The sequence below is a fragment of the Mastomys coucha genome, unplaced genomic scaffold (assembly GCF_008632895.1).
Source record: "Mastomys coucha isolate ucsf_1 unplaced genomic scaffold, UCSF_Mcou_1 pScaffold8, whole genome shotgun sequence".
Taxonomy (NCBI): Eukaryota; Metazoa; Chordata; class Mammalia; order Rodentia; family Muridae; genus Mastomys; species Mastomys coucha.
This window is the reverse complement of record NW_022196914.1, coordinates 3,726,460-3,741,489: the sequence shown is the minus strand read 5'-3', so window position 1 is coordinate 3,741,489 and position 15,030 is coordinate 3,726,460. Positions and strand designations below refer to the sequence as shown.

At 44.3% G+C, this 15,030-nt stretch overlaps 1 protein-coding gene across 1 annotated transcript in view; it reads left to right on the top strand.

Annotated features, from left to right (window-relative positions):
- The window catches only part of Egflam (EGF like, fibronectin type III and laminin G domains), a 180,401-nt gene that overhangs the window by 130,406 nt on the left and 34,965 nt on the right, over nucleotides 1-15,030 (top strand). The window contains exons 7-13 of the mRNA XM_031360032.1: nucleotides 4,025-4,140; nucleotides 4,903-5,221; nucleotides 5,848-5,948; nucleotides 7,017-7,117; nucleotides 8,193-8,337; nucleotides 11,287-11,476; nucleotides 14,637-14,762. Of these exons, the coding sequence (XP_031215892.1) occupies nucleotides 4,025-4,140; nucleotides 4,903-5,221; nucleotides 5,848-5,948; nucleotides 7,017-7,117; nucleotides 8,193-8,337; nucleotides 11,287-11,476; nucleotides 14,637-14,762 (1,098 nt within the window). The remainder of the gene's footprint in view (nucleotides 1-4,024; nucleotides 4,141-4,902; nucleotides 5,222-5,847; nucleotides 5,949-7,016; nucleotides 7,118-8,192; nucleotides 8,338-11,286; nucleotides 11,477-14,636; nucleotides 14,763-15,030) is intronic.

Sequence of the window (15,030 nt, the reverse complement as noted above, 5' to 3'; positions counted from 1 at the left end):
TTTTTTCTGAAACATTATTTCTTTCAGCCCATCCTTGGGCTTGTTTTCATTCCCCTGGTTAGCTGGTTTCATTTATTTATTTTTTGTTATTTATTTATTTATTTGTTATGTTGCATATCTTTTTAAGGTTGATATGCAATCATTACATGAAGTTATAGAGCACAATGTGATGGCTCGATCTATGTATACTTTAAGCACAGGCCAATTCAATAGCATTGTTTTTAGTTTCTATCTTCCTGTGGCTTATGGTTGAGGTGCTTTCTGAAAGTATCATACAGCTCAAATTTTTGAAAAGTCAGACTTGACACACATTTCCCAAAATGACAGATTTATTACATTTACAGCTATTTTAATTATCAGCATATTTTCTTCATTTCTTCATCTCAGTTTGTGCTTTCAAGTCACTCTGGGCTTCCCCTCCCCATTTTTAACTGAAGACGGGATTTTTGTTTCTGCTCTTCTCCCCTCTTCTATGTGAGTTACTATTTTTGCTAGTTGGGATGAGATAATGTATTCTTTTATTAACTGTTTATAAATTGTTAACTTTTGAACTTAATTAATCGATTAGGCAGTAAATCTGTTGTCAGCCTGACTCTGAATGAAGGACTCTTATTTTTTTGCTGAGACATTATTCTTAAATTAATTCTAAAATTACATCTAAAATTAATCAATTCCTGTTATTCTTCTTTTAAAGGATGAAAGACCCAGGAGCTTCACATAATTCGGTCCCTTCTTGTCTTCCATGGAACCTCTCAGTATTTCTGTCCTATCTCATTAAATGGACACAGCTTCAAACTTTGACAGTACTAGAATGCATTATCCCCAGGATTAATCCTCTTCCTTCCCTCCTATCTCTTCTTTCTCCCCCTTCTCCCCTCCCCCTTCATTTTTTTTTCCCATAAATCATCAAAGATCTGCCAGTGATACACTATCTCTGATAAGGTCTTTGTTTCACTTTTAATACTGAACTATTATCATCTGAGCTCATCAAACTCAGAACTTTGTTTGGGCAATTGTTTTCTCTAATCACTGTGTCATAGGACTAAGGAGGGGTACTAGTGTCTTGGGTTTGAGCAGTTTTCTCATTGGAATGTCTAAAAAGAATTGAACTGTGTGTTTGTCCATAGGGGCCACTCTCAGTAAGGTCCACAGAAAACTCAGAATACTAGCGCTTGGTCATATCACAGAATTAGTCCTGCTGGCTAGACACAGGCACACATGTCTGTCTCTCCCATCCACACTGAGCATCATACACAAGCACATCTCATCTTCCTCTCTTTATCATTCACTCTCCTGTTCTGTTTCCCAACCCAGATGCAGGATGTTGACTAAGCCCTGTCTTTGGGGAGCTAGTTGGAGACAAACACATCAGCATTGTAAGGCTTGCCCATCCTTGTCCCACAGAGCTCCCCCCTCCATGCTCCATTTTCCCACTAGACCCTTCCTGTTGGTCTAAAACCATGCATTGTCTGCTCAGAAAAGGTCATGAAACCTAGAGGAAGAACCGGTTTGGATGATGTAAGATGAGGGGGAATGTGAGATTGGAATGTGGTTAGGTTCTGAATAGCGAGGCCAAGTCACAAATGGTCTTGTGAGACTTTGAAGTGACTCAGGCTGTGACTCTTCACTTTTTCCATTTCCTACCTGATCATACTCCTTGCGCATTTGTACTGAGATGTCCCGGCTTCTTTCCAAAACCCATCATCTCTCACAGGATGGCCTTTTCTCACAAGCCATTCTTGTCCCCGGGCCACAGAGGGTTTTTGGTTTGTTTTGGTTTGGTTTTGGTTGGTTGGTTGATTGGTTTTCAGCAGATCCTATTCATGGCCCTTTTTCTCTTTGTCCACTTTTAGAATCAGCATAGAAGTAAGTCAATGCAGTTAGCAGATAGGTATCCGTATGTCTGATAAAGGCTAAGTTAGAAGGCAAGCTTTCTCTGAGAGTCAAGGTTGGTTTGCCTCAAGGTCTCTCTGCCTAGTATGGAATCGGTGATAGCCTGCTTGGGAGGCATGGTCTTTGTGACAGTTCTACCAAAGCCATGTTTGCTCCCTAGCCCTGATGAAGAAAGGCTGCAGGAGAGACCAAGTTTGCCCCCATTTCCTCCTCCCTCACAACATCTCTCAGTTCATAGTGTGGGCCAAATACTTCTTTTTTTTTTTTTATTATTTTTTTATTTTTTTGAGACAGGGTTTCTCTGTATAGCCCTGGCTGTCCTGGGGCTCACTCTGTAGACCAGGCTGGCCTCGAACTCAGAAATCCACCTGCCTCTGCTTCCCAAGTGCTGGGATTAAAGGCGTGCGCCACCACCGCCCGGCCAAATACTTCTATCTGACAGTGTGATCCCTACCTTCAACTCGCAGGGATGGATGGAAGAGACTGGACAAGACCTCAGTGATTCTTAGTTCTTATACTTCATCTTTCCCAGGGAAACTTCAGGGGTGGGGAAAAGGCATCTCCATTGAGGCATCCACAAGATGAGCTGTTAAGACAGGTTCCCCTGAGGCCAATGTAACTGATGATTCTGACAGTGATACAACATGGCTTCCCAGAAGTTTAGCATACTGGACCCAAAGCTCCAATCCCCAGAGCATGTGAGATCATACTGAACTATCTTTTCATGCTTGTAAGTGATACTTTCCAGTTGTCTCCCTCTCAAACTTTGGCTGATGTGTAGCTGTCTGAAGCACGTCCACATCAACAGTGTGGATTCTAAGGTCACAGAAGTTACAGAACTCAATGGACATGTAATCTAATCTCATTTGTTCATGAGAGGAGGTGTGTGTGTGCGCGCGTGCGTCCACTTGTGTGTGTGTGTGTGTGTGTGTGTGTGTGTGTGTGTCCAAGCAGGGGTGTGCCAGAAGACAACCTCTGATGTCACTCTTTAGACACCATCCAGTTTGTACTCTGGAACCTGGAGCTCACCAAGTCGGCTTGGCTGACTGTTCAATGAGCCGCAAGGATCTGCCAGTCTCTTACCTCCCCAGTACCCAAATTACAAGTGGTCACCACCATTTCTACCTTTTTTTTTCTTTGGGTTTTGGAAATTAAACTCAGGTCCTCATGATTCTTGAGCACTTCCTTGATTCAACTATCTCCCCAACCCTTATTCCTTATTTTGCTGAGAATCATGGGATCTTACACAATTAAATGACTTTCCTAACAATGGAAGTACTATGCCCATCTACCAGAGCTATTTCCAACTATATCATACTGATCATCAGAGAAACGATGAGCAGAAAAACCATGATGTCTTTAAAATCTCAAACATATATGGACTTTATAAAATCAAGGGCATCCTTTTAATGACCAATAAGATTTGTATTTTATTATTTTTTCTTCCAATGTGGAATACCCCAGAATTTGTTTTGCATTCAGTATGTGGTTTGACTATTATGATTCTAATAAGTGTCTGGTTTTTAATGTTCTCTTTTCTTAATTAACAAAATGCCAAGTAGAAAGAGATAGGTTATGCACTTTAATTACAGCAACCCCAGGCCACTTGAAGAATTCTTATCAGTAGCGTAGAATGCACGGCCTACATGCATTGAGAAACAAAATTGGTGGAAGCTTCATGGGTGTGAGATGGAGGAAACAATTCATAAGAGTGGTGGCTTTCATCCCAGGCTCATGGAGTTACACAGGGCCTGGTTTTATCTGTATTTATTTCCTTCTCAGTGAGCATGAAATGGTGCATAATCTGGATCACTGTCAAAGAATGGAAGTTTTGAATGCTACTGAGGGGCCACTGTGCAGTGTCAGGATCTCTGTACTAATGACTTCTCTTTTCTGGAAACTTCCATGCCTCAGTTTATTCCTTAGTAAAGTAGATCTTGATGTCTGGATAGGAGGTTGGGAAGGATGGTCAGGAAAGAGAGAGGAGGTAAATGAGGACCAAGTATAATGCCATACATGTAAGAAAATGCCATATTTCATGAAGTGACTTGAAAACTAGTTAATTAAAGAAGAATGGAAGTTGGGCCAAAGAAGTCACAAGGTGACAGATGTGCCAATTTTCTTTGTACAGGTCCTGGGGAGGCTGGAAGTGGCCACTATGGACCTGGGTATATCACCGATCCCGGGGTGAGTGAGGATGATGATGGATCTGAAGATGAACTGGACCTGGATGTATCCTTTGAGGAGGTATAGTCATATCTGGTGTTGATGCCAAAAATGGGCTTTGTTTCCCTGATGACCACAGCAGGTTAACCATGGACCATGGAAATGGACCCTCAGACTGAAATGGGCCCATTTGCTCTCATCCAGATTTGGTTCCTCTGGATTTTGTCTACTGGGGATGGGAGATATAAATTAATGCTAAGGAGTTTCCTAGCATTCTGTTAACCTATGAACAGCCTCTGTCTATAACTAGCTTTACAAAGTATATACAAATATACTTTGTAAAGTATATATATATATATATGTATATGTATATATATGTATATATAAGTATATATATATGCATATGCATGTGTATATGTATGCACATATATGTGTGTGCATGTGTGTATATTATGATATATATATATATATTTATATATACATATATTGACAGATAGATTTACCACCCACAGAATTTTGTAAGATGAAGTTGTATAAGAAAATGAATGCTTCCTTGACAAAGCCATGCATTTTGTAATATTCTAGTAAGAGCAAGTATTGACTATCAGCTTTACCTCACTATGACATTCTGAATAATACAGGGCAAGGTGCTTAACCCCTGTGCCCCCAACCCCCGAGTCTCCAAGTCTTCACCATAAACTGGAGTCAATGTTCCTGTCCCACCACCATCCTGGGGTTTTTGGACACTATTAACAGTTAGCCTGTGGTTCAAGAAGCACATGTATGCAGTAGAAAGATGACTCCACGTTTACACCAAGCCCTTCCTTTTCTTCTCTAACTTAGGTTAAACCACTTCCTGCTACCAAAGCTGGGAATAAGAAGTTCTCGGTGCAGTCCAAGAAGACTTCTGTCTCCAACTCAGAGATGGGCTCCAGACTCGCCCAACCTACCTCAGCGTCTCTCCCTGAAACTACAGTGGCCGTTCCACCCACACCAGCCCAACGGAAGGGGAAGAACAGTGTGGCCATGATGTCAAGGCTCTTTGACATGTCCTGTGACGAAACTCTCTGTTCGGCTGACAGCTTTTGTGTCAATGACTATGCGTGGGGGGGCTCACGATGTCATTGCAATCTGGGTAAAGGAGGCGAAGCCTGCTCGGAAGGTAGGCCCTGGAAAGGGAAAGTATCCTGCAGATACAAACTGTACCTTCTAGTCCTTTTAAGATAAGCCCTTTCTTCCATGTATTGGATGGTAAACTAGCCCAAGTCCCCAGGCAAAGTGAGAAGCAGCTTCCGTTGCCTTTGTGAGTGAGAGCCCTGTTTCTGGGAATGTCAAGTGTTAAGGTCCTTTGGAGCAACCATTTTGAAATCTCAGTAGCACCAAGGGAAGTGGACTCTACCACTGACACATCTCTATCAAAACTAGAGACAGAGCATCCAGGAAGACAGGGCATTCAGGAAGGTCGAGAGGGTTGATGTCAGAGCCACCTTGGGTACTGCGCATGCCCAGCTTGAAAATGAGTGATGCTGGACTTGAAGCCACTTGTTTCTTTTCAGAGAAGCAGGGACCGATCTCCCAAATCTTGTCCCTTCTGATGAGTTTCAGAAGCTCCTTGATTTCAAGCATAGAAGGTGTGCAAAGCAGGGAAAGGGGGATGGGAAGGAAGCTCAAGCGTTACAGGTTACACGGGGGTTTTCTGGGGTGATAGGCAGACAATGGTGTGTGTTAATTTCTGCTTTGAAGAATGGGATAACGGCAATGCTGTCCCATTGTGCTTTCTCTTTTCAGATATCTTTATTCAGTATCCTCAGTTCTTTGGCCATTCCTACGTAACCTTTGAGCCTCTGAAGAACTCTTATCAGGCATTTCAGATTACTCTGGAATTCAGGGTAAGAGCTGCTGGCTATCTGAACATCAGATTATCTCAAAGGAAGAGTGGGAAGAGGGAAAGTAAAACGCCAACCTTGACCTGAAATCAGTCACAAAATCCAGCTGGGGTGGGGTGCATTCACAATGTTCAGGAGAGCATAGGTTAGTAAGTCACAAACTATGGAAGATTAGATCCTCAGTGAGAAAGCTCCTTCCATAGTGATGCCCCAGGGGCTGGATTTCAGGACTTACAATGCATTCCATTCCTGGAGTCCTTTTACAGAGACCTCTCTGCTCTCAATTATTTAAAGATTAGCATTCAGCTAGCACCTTGAGTTTAGCAGGATTCTCTGAGTGCCTTTTAAAAGAAGCAAAATGATCAGGGGTCTGTTAACCTATACCCTTTGTCACAGTGTTAACTGTCAGAGAGGTGGCCTGTCCCTCAGCTGATACACCAGGTATGACTACCCACTGGACTGTTGGTGCTGTCTGTATAGAAGGAAAGAGGCAAATTTCCATGCTTCCCAGGTAGAGAGGACAAGTAGAAAGGATACATTAAAAACAGAATGCCCAGGGCTGGAGAGATGGCTCTGCAGTTAAGAGCACAGGCTGCTCTCCTAGTGGAGCTGGGTTCAATTCCCAGCTCCAGTTCCAGGGCTTCTGACACCCTCATACAGACACACCTGCAGGCAAAATACCAAAGAACATAAAACAAACATAAATTTTTTTTAAAAAAGAGTGTTTATCAGTGACAGTAGAAATTTAATGAGCACAAACAAGGTGCTCTGTGACTGGGGCTTTAGGACAGACTTTTCTGGAAGCTTTGCAGATGCATCCACAAAGCCAAGCAAGGAACTGATCAGATTCGGGCCTTCCTCCCCTCAGAGCTGTTCCTTCCACTATTTATACCACTACTATTTACTTTTTAACAAGGAGCTGGCCTGGATACGTGGAGACTCTCTGGAGTCCACATGTTTGCATCAATAGCCTGGCAGAGGAGAACATTCATGTTTTGTCTTCACGAGTGTCTATAGGTGAGGAAGAAGAAATGGACTTGGTGTATGTGGCTTTTGCTTGTGTGTTCACAGGCAGAGGCGGAGGATGGCTTGCTGCTCTACTGTGGAGAGAGTGAACATGGAAGAGGAGACTTCATGTCCCTGGCTCTCATCCGGCGCTCCCTCCACTTCAGGTAACTCTTGCTCTAAGTCCTGTAGATTTTAAAATTCTACCATATACTTTGTACACTCAACTGGATTTCGGTCACTAAAGAAATTGTGTGTGAGATGAGCTGGGGCCAGTGTCTCTAGTCTTGGAGAGCTGTGACGGCAGGGTAACCTTTGAGGTTTGCATTTTGGAGCCTTATCTCATTCATTCATTCACTCATTCATTCACTCATTCATTCATTCTGACACCAGTTAGGTATGGAGCACTGCGGGGCCATGCTAGTGTGGTGAAGGCCAAGTCCTGTCTTTCCAGAAGCTCAAGAAGGCAGGATTTTCTCAGGGCCTTCTTGAGACAGGATGGCTGACAGCTATGGAGGGTAGGGAGGGACCACAGACTCCCAAGGACTGACAGAGGGGTCCCAATGCTGTCATGACTTCCCTGGAATTGGGCTGAAGCCTTGGGCTTGCCCTCTCTACTCCACTCATCCCCCCACAACCAGAAACTTCAGAAGCTGCTTTTAGTTAATTTTTATTTTGCATGAGGCAGAGTAAAGTCCGTCTGTGAATGAATGACAGATGTCAGCTTTGATGCGGAACCCCAGTTAATCTCCTTATAGCATCATTTCCTTGCTGCCTGACCTTTGGCAGACAGTGTGCGCTACGGGAGTTGCCTATTCTCAAAGGGTCATTCTAGGGATTATATGAGCTATCTTCCGTGCTTGGCACAATGCCTTCCCTGGAGCAAGCAGTATTTGATACTAACCCTAATGGTTTATTTCATTTATTTAGGTATTTGTTTTCTGGCTAGTGTGTCTAGCCAAATGGTGAGGCCCCAAATAAATTAAATAAAGATGAAATGGAAAGCAATTGAAGAAGATACCAATGTCAACCTCTGGCCTACACACAGACACACACAGACACAGACAGACAGACAGACAGACAGACAGACACACACACACACACACACACACACACACACACACACACACACACTGGCCAAACCAAAGAAAGGAGCCGTTATCCTAAAGGGATGATATGGAGTCTGAAAATGTGAACTTGTTTATTCTAGAATTTTTCCTTCCCTTTTCTTTTCCCCCATAGGTTTAATTGTGGAACTGGGATTGCCATCATCGTAAGTGAGACCAAAATCAAACTTGGGGCCTGGCACACGGTGACACTGTACAGAGATGGGCTGAATGGGCTGCTGCAGTTAAATAATGGCACCCCAGTGACAGGCCAGTCCCAGGTGAGTCCGTGTACTGCTCATCTCACCTGGTCCTCAAGAGGAGACTGTTAAAAAGAGCAAAGCTCTGGATGATTCAGAGAGGCTAAATTTTCATAGGCACACAGGAGGGCTCTGGTGGGGTCCCCTTAGCTTTGTCTGTCTGAGCTTTCAAGCCCCTTCCATACATACCTACTGGAGAGATGGGTGCACAGATATGGCACATGCCGGGTATGGAGGGATGAATTGTCTTTGCACACAGTTGTCTAAGCCAGAAGTCAAGAAAAGCCCATCATCAGCATCAAATGCAAAGGTAGGCACCAGTGTTATGATCTGTGGCTTTAACAAATAACCTAGAAAGAACTGGGCTCTCTGATCCCACATATAGGAATAATCCATTTATCCTTATTGGGATGCTTCATTGTAGGGGGAAGTAAGTTAGTTATCTCTTGGGTCACTCCAGAGGCCACTGAGGTACTCACATATCTGTTGTGCACATAGTAATTTGAAGATTATCTTTTAAACAGTTTGAATTATCGTCTGGCAGGGAGCCAAGCCTAGAATCACAATCAGCAAGGTCTCTATATTCTCCAAGGGAACAGGCAGCATCGGAGCCTTTGTGCCTGTGTCTAAGCATCCTCCCCAGTGCCAGGTCCTTGCTGTGCTACTAACAAGGCATGATGCAATAAAGGTACATGCCTGAAAGTCTTATTGATTTGGGTCCAACTCTAGTGAATTACAATACCTGGAGATTGCTAAAGAGGAAACAAGACACAGTGCACAATCCCAGTACAATAGTAAGAAATGGTCAAATGAAGTTTGATAAGAACAAAGAAACTTCAGTCAAGAGTATAAAATACCACCATGAAAACAGGGTGGTCAAAAGCAAGGGGGTTTAATAGAGATTGGCATATGGGCTCATGAGGTAGCCTTAATAAACTAAAGAAACATAAGTCTTTATACATGAAGATGTAGCATCTAAAGAGGAGGAAGTGGCGACCTTCTGTTTCAGGGATTCTGAAGTACTCTAACCCTCAGAAGGAATGTGAGGATATTTTAAGAGATAAGAGAAAATTCCATCCAAGTTAGGATGAGCTGAAATGCCATCACTGAGTGATTGACTCAATGGAGCTGTCAGGGGGATGGCAATGTCTTTTTCATAGGTCAAAGAAAAAGGTGTGGGGAGGAAGGATCAGCTTTCTGGGAGAGCCTTGGGGTATCTATCAGGTATAAGAGACTGTCTCAGCAATGGGTTCCTGTCCCAGGTGTGTGTGTGTGTATGCGTATATATATAATATGTAAGTCACATATATAATATGTAAGTATATGTAAGCCACTGAGAGGGCTATGCATGGAATCCAGTAACTATGGGAATCCTCATTATATGTGGTTTTGTATTTTCCCAATCCCAGTATTCAATGACTTTATCAAATATAGGTATTAACTGCAAAACAGCATGTGATTTTGAGGCTGGTCAGGATATGAAGTTTGCCTCTGTATTACTGGGACTTTGTGAGCACAGCAAATGTGAACAGGCCATCATCTGGGGACTGTTTAATAACTGTCAAGAGACAGAAAATTCTATTTTAAGCTGGTTCCCCAGAAACAGGCTCAAGGTGAGGTAGGTCCTGCGCACAGGATGTTTTTAGAAAGTGCTCTCTGGGGAGACCAGTGTTGGAGAAGAGAAGTTGCCCAGGGTAGAAGAAGGCATGAGCAAGATGGAGAATCCAGCACAATTTTTTCTAGTATGGATTCCATCTAGTCTCCCGAGAGCTGGGGAATAACATTATGCCTCAAAGCCACCCCAAAGTGTTAAAGGCTGCCATGGGGACCCAGGGCACCCACATGCATGGGCAGTCAAAGAAGACTCCAGAGAGGCAAAAGCTAAAGTCAGCAAACTCTCCCTCTTCACACATTTATGCCCCAGGGAAAGAAGGTGTTGAGCTTTAGGCTCTGTGCTGTGGCCCTGAATGGGGAAAAAAACCAGAAGAGAAGAGTGCGGATGGGATCTGGAATTGACTCCTGAGAATCTGGACAGATTAGGCCAAGAGGGCATTGGTTCATGTGATGGAAGCAACTTAAGAAGCACTAAACCCTCTAAGTACTGAGAGGTTCAGCCTCTTACTTGGAACAGATCAAACAAGGATTGGATTCCTACCTCCTGGAAGCAACCACATTAAGGGTGCATGCAGATGATAGCCAGGGGCTGGGGCTGCTCCTCCTCCCGCCTACCATGGCTATCATTTAATCTAGATGCAGGAGATGCCTATGTACCAAAACCAGAACAACCAACGAGATCTTAAGTTTCTCTTACCTTCACATTCAGCTCTGTGTTTTTGGACCTCCAAATTTATACTATTGGTTTGGCCCTGATTTAGAACTTCCTGACTCGAGGTGACACTTAAAATAAAACATAAAAAAGTAATCATACTCATGAGCAAATTTCAAGGTATTTTGTAATACAACTTGTTGGATATTTCCTGACAACTGTTCCTCTTACGGTATTTAGTGTGACAGTGGCTGGGGCTGGGGACTGTGAAAGGGCAGATGTTCAGGCCAGTGTTCACCCACACATGCCAACCTTCAGCTGCAGAGAATAGCCCCCGAGACCCATCCAAGGTACACAGTAGATTGGTGCGAAGGCTGGAAGAGCATCACTGGTTTTGGATGCCAGCCTGCTTCAGAGCCTACTAGATTGGCTTGGATGTGACCTCCTTCCTTCCTTCCCAGCCAGTCCAAAACCACTGCTTCTGGAAGCTCAGTCCTCTAAGGAGTCAGTGAGTGGACTCTGGTAGTCAATAAATGTGGATTTCATTACCTAGCAGGGCCATGCCTTAAAGACAAATCCAGAGAAAGGAATCCCTAAGGTTTTAACCTACATCTTAGCCATACCCCACATCACAATATGTTGTGCTTTGGTTTTTCTTCCCTTTCTATTTTTAAAAGGAGATAAAGTTTTCATTTTTCTTAAAGGGCCAGTACAGTAAAATTACCTTCCGGACGCCTCTGTACCTCGGCGGCGCTCCCAGTGCTTACTGGCTGGTCAGAGCAACGGGGACAAACCGTGGCTTCCAAGGCTGTGTGCAGTCGCTTGCTGTTAATGGGAAGAAGATTGACATGAGGCCCTGGCCACTGGGCAAAGCTCTCAATGGAGCTGATGTTGGTGAGTGCCTGAAGCTAGACTGCACCTGGGGGTTCCTTTCTGGTCTGGGTGAGCAGTAGGTTCACACGGGGGTCCAGGAGTGATAACCCCAAGTCTGTACTCTATATGGTCACATCCATCTCGAGGCCAAACGTGCCATGCTTTGCCACCATCATAGCCTAAGCTCATTGGACAGAGCAGTGAGCGTGTACTTTGACCTTTCCTTCTGATGCATCCATGTCTGTGTGCACATATACATGTGCACTGCTTGTGTGCCTAGTGCCTACTGAAGCCATAGGAGGACATGAATCCTCTGGAAATGGAGTTAGAGGCAGTTTTGAGCCACTGTGTGGATGCAGGTAATGGAACCTGAGTTCTCTGCAGGAACAACAGTACTCTTAGCCACTAAGCCATCTCTCTAGCCCCAGAAAAAAAAAAAAAAAAAAACGAATTCTTGGCCATAGTGTCCAATACTTCCTTTTACCTTAATTTTGGAAGGAAGAAAACATTCTGACAGCCACTATGTAGGTGAGTGATGGGGCTTGCAGAGGGAAGTAGCTTCTCCTGACTGACAGCAGAGTTGGGATTGTTTTACAGAACAAGAACAGAAAGAAGGTTTCTGTTCAACCTAAGAAATCAGCAGGATGGGCCATTTCCTTCAGGGACTGCCTGTAGTTGAAAGAGCTGAGTTTAAGGTCTAAGGGGTTGGTTTCTCCTAGGCCTTTCTCCTTGCCTTATAAATGACTGCCTTCTCACTTCCTCCACACATGGTCCATCTTTCCTGTGTGTGCATATCCACTTTCTCTCAGGTGACTAGATCTCTCTCCTAAGGATATTAGACAGACAAGATAAGGGTGTCCCACTCTTATGATCTCATGTAATATTACAAGTCTTATTTTCAAACTCAGTCATTTTGAGAGGTAGGTCTTCACCCTGTGAGCGGCTGCTGCATCCCACACACACACCCCTAGCTTCCATAATAAAGCTTTCCCCTATCTTTCTGATTCTTCCCAATCTCTATTCTCTATTTCTGCTACTGTTGCCCCTCTGGTCCCACTCACCTTCCCCATGGGAGATCTCTCTCTCTCTCTCTCTGTCTCTCTCTCTGTCTCTGTCTCTCTCTCTCTCTCTGTCTCTCTCTCTTTCTCTCTCTCTCTCTGTCTCTCTCTCTCTTTCTCTCTCTTTCTCTCTCTCCCTTGTCCCTGTTCCTTATCAGGGACTTTAATGACATTAACTGAGCAGTCCCACCAGACCTCATGAAGAAGTACCCACCTTCCTTTCAGGTCTCACTTCTATTCCCTCGTCTCAAAAAAAGTTATATTGTAGAAAGAAGGTTTGAACCCCCACTTTCTTCCACATGAATCTGAAATAACTACGGGCTTCAGTCCTCCTCTGGAGTTAGCAGAACTAGCTGGGTCCTCAGCCTCATAAGTCTGGATGTCATATCAAAGCCTTTATCTCTGGACTCTGGCTGGGGTCTGTGTTTTCAGAACTGTGACCAAAAAGGAGATGATAGCCAGTTTTATTTGCCCTGGTGTAGCAGCTGGGATTCTCTCAGCTCATGTACCACAGTGGTCCACCAGCCACAGGCTTTTAAGTGTTCTAGCCACCTGAGGTTGTCTTTCTTGTCCCATGTGGAAACTTAACACACCATCCTGCCCAGCTTCTCCTTGGAAGTCTTTATGGTCAGCAATGCAGGTGACCATTGCCGGTCAGGAAAGATTGGATTGGACTTGCTGATTATGCTGAAGATGGTGACACAGCCCATTAAGAGGAGCTGTTCATCTCTGGAGAGCTAACTACCAAATCAGACAGTGGTGGCAGAGCACTGGCAAGCAGTGTAGCTGGACTTTATACGCCTGGCAGGTGCATGCCCCTTTTCCCCCCCTCCCTAGAAAAGGTGCTCCACACTCACCCAGAGTTTCCACAAGGACTGTTGATGACACAGGCAGAAGAAAGTGAGCCAGAGCAAGCCCATGTGTTCCCAATGTCCGATGATGTCATGACGATGCCAGAGTAGTTCTTCCAGAAAACTCTGCTTGTTTAATAAAAACACACACACATACATGCACACAAATGCACACGTGTGTGAGAACACGCTCACACACACACTCTCAAATATACACTATCACACACACATATTCTCTCACACACATTCATACACACACTCTCACATACATAAATTTATATGCACAGTATACATACACATATATGCTCTTACACACTCTCTTACACACTTACACACATATTCTCTGTCACACACAAATCTTCATCACACACACTCTCTCTGACACATACACATACTCTTTTATAATACTCTCTCACACATATATATATATATATATATATACACACACACTCTCATACATATATATTCATAGGCACAGTGTACATGCACATATATTCTCACAAATAAAGGCACATTCTTTCACCCACTCCACACAACCATGTTCTCTGTCACAAACACTCTCTGACACACACACACACTGTCTCACACATTCCCTCATACACATACATACTCACACACACACACACTCACATCCTGGGACATGGAGATGAGTCTGAAGTACTTTTCACTATGAGGTATCTTCTGTCCTTCTTAAAATTAACTGCGGAAGGAGAAACCGGGTTCCAGAGCATTGCCAAGGCACCATGACACTTCCCCTCTTCCTGTCCAAGAGGAGGAGCTCAGCAAGGGTTCTGCTGTTTCTAGGCTTGCCTGAATGGCTGAGCTTTGAACCAGTGAGGCAGCAGCACTTAAGCTAATTGGGGTCACACAGTCAGGATGCCTTTAACATAAACACTTAGGGGGGGGGTGCAGTGCTCCCAGTCAGGATGCCTTTAACATAAACACTCAGGGGAGGGGGAGGGTGCGGTGCTTGCTATCCATCCATCCTGCTTTCGGGAACTGTAGAGATGGATTAAAAACAGGAACAATTCCATCATCCCCTGGTTATAAAATGTGTCCTTTGATTTATTGTGCCTATTGTGTTTGGAAACGTCTTCAGCTCTTCCAGAGGACAAGCCAACAGAAGATGATAGCAAAGAAGCTGGTTGTTCCATTCTGGGAGCTGGTCCATTATGCATGGGTGGACAGTAGGATCGGGGGCCCTACATGATGCTGAGGTCTGTATATCTCTGGGTGGGCATCTGGTGACCTGGCTTTGTGATCTCTGTTTAGGGGAGTGCAGCAGTGGGATCTGTGACGAAGCCTCCTGCATCAACGGGGGCACTTGCACAGCCATCAAGGCCGACTCCTACATCTGCCTCTGTCCTCTTGGGTTCAGAGGTCGACACTGTGAAGATGGTGAGAGGGTGGCCCTAGCTGTGTATTGATGCATGTGGACATGATTCTCCATCGATGCCCGTTTAGCAATGTCCTGTATTTCCTTCAGGGATCCAGGCTGCATTGCCGGGAGGGATGGAAGAATATCAGAAGACCAAAGTTTTAAACTAACCACAGATATATTCCTTTTAATTTACCAACCATGGGCTGGCTCCTCTGGCCTTCCTGTAGCACTGGGACAGCCTGCACTGGCCGGGTTTATACAGGACTGGCTTGAGTATATGAAAAG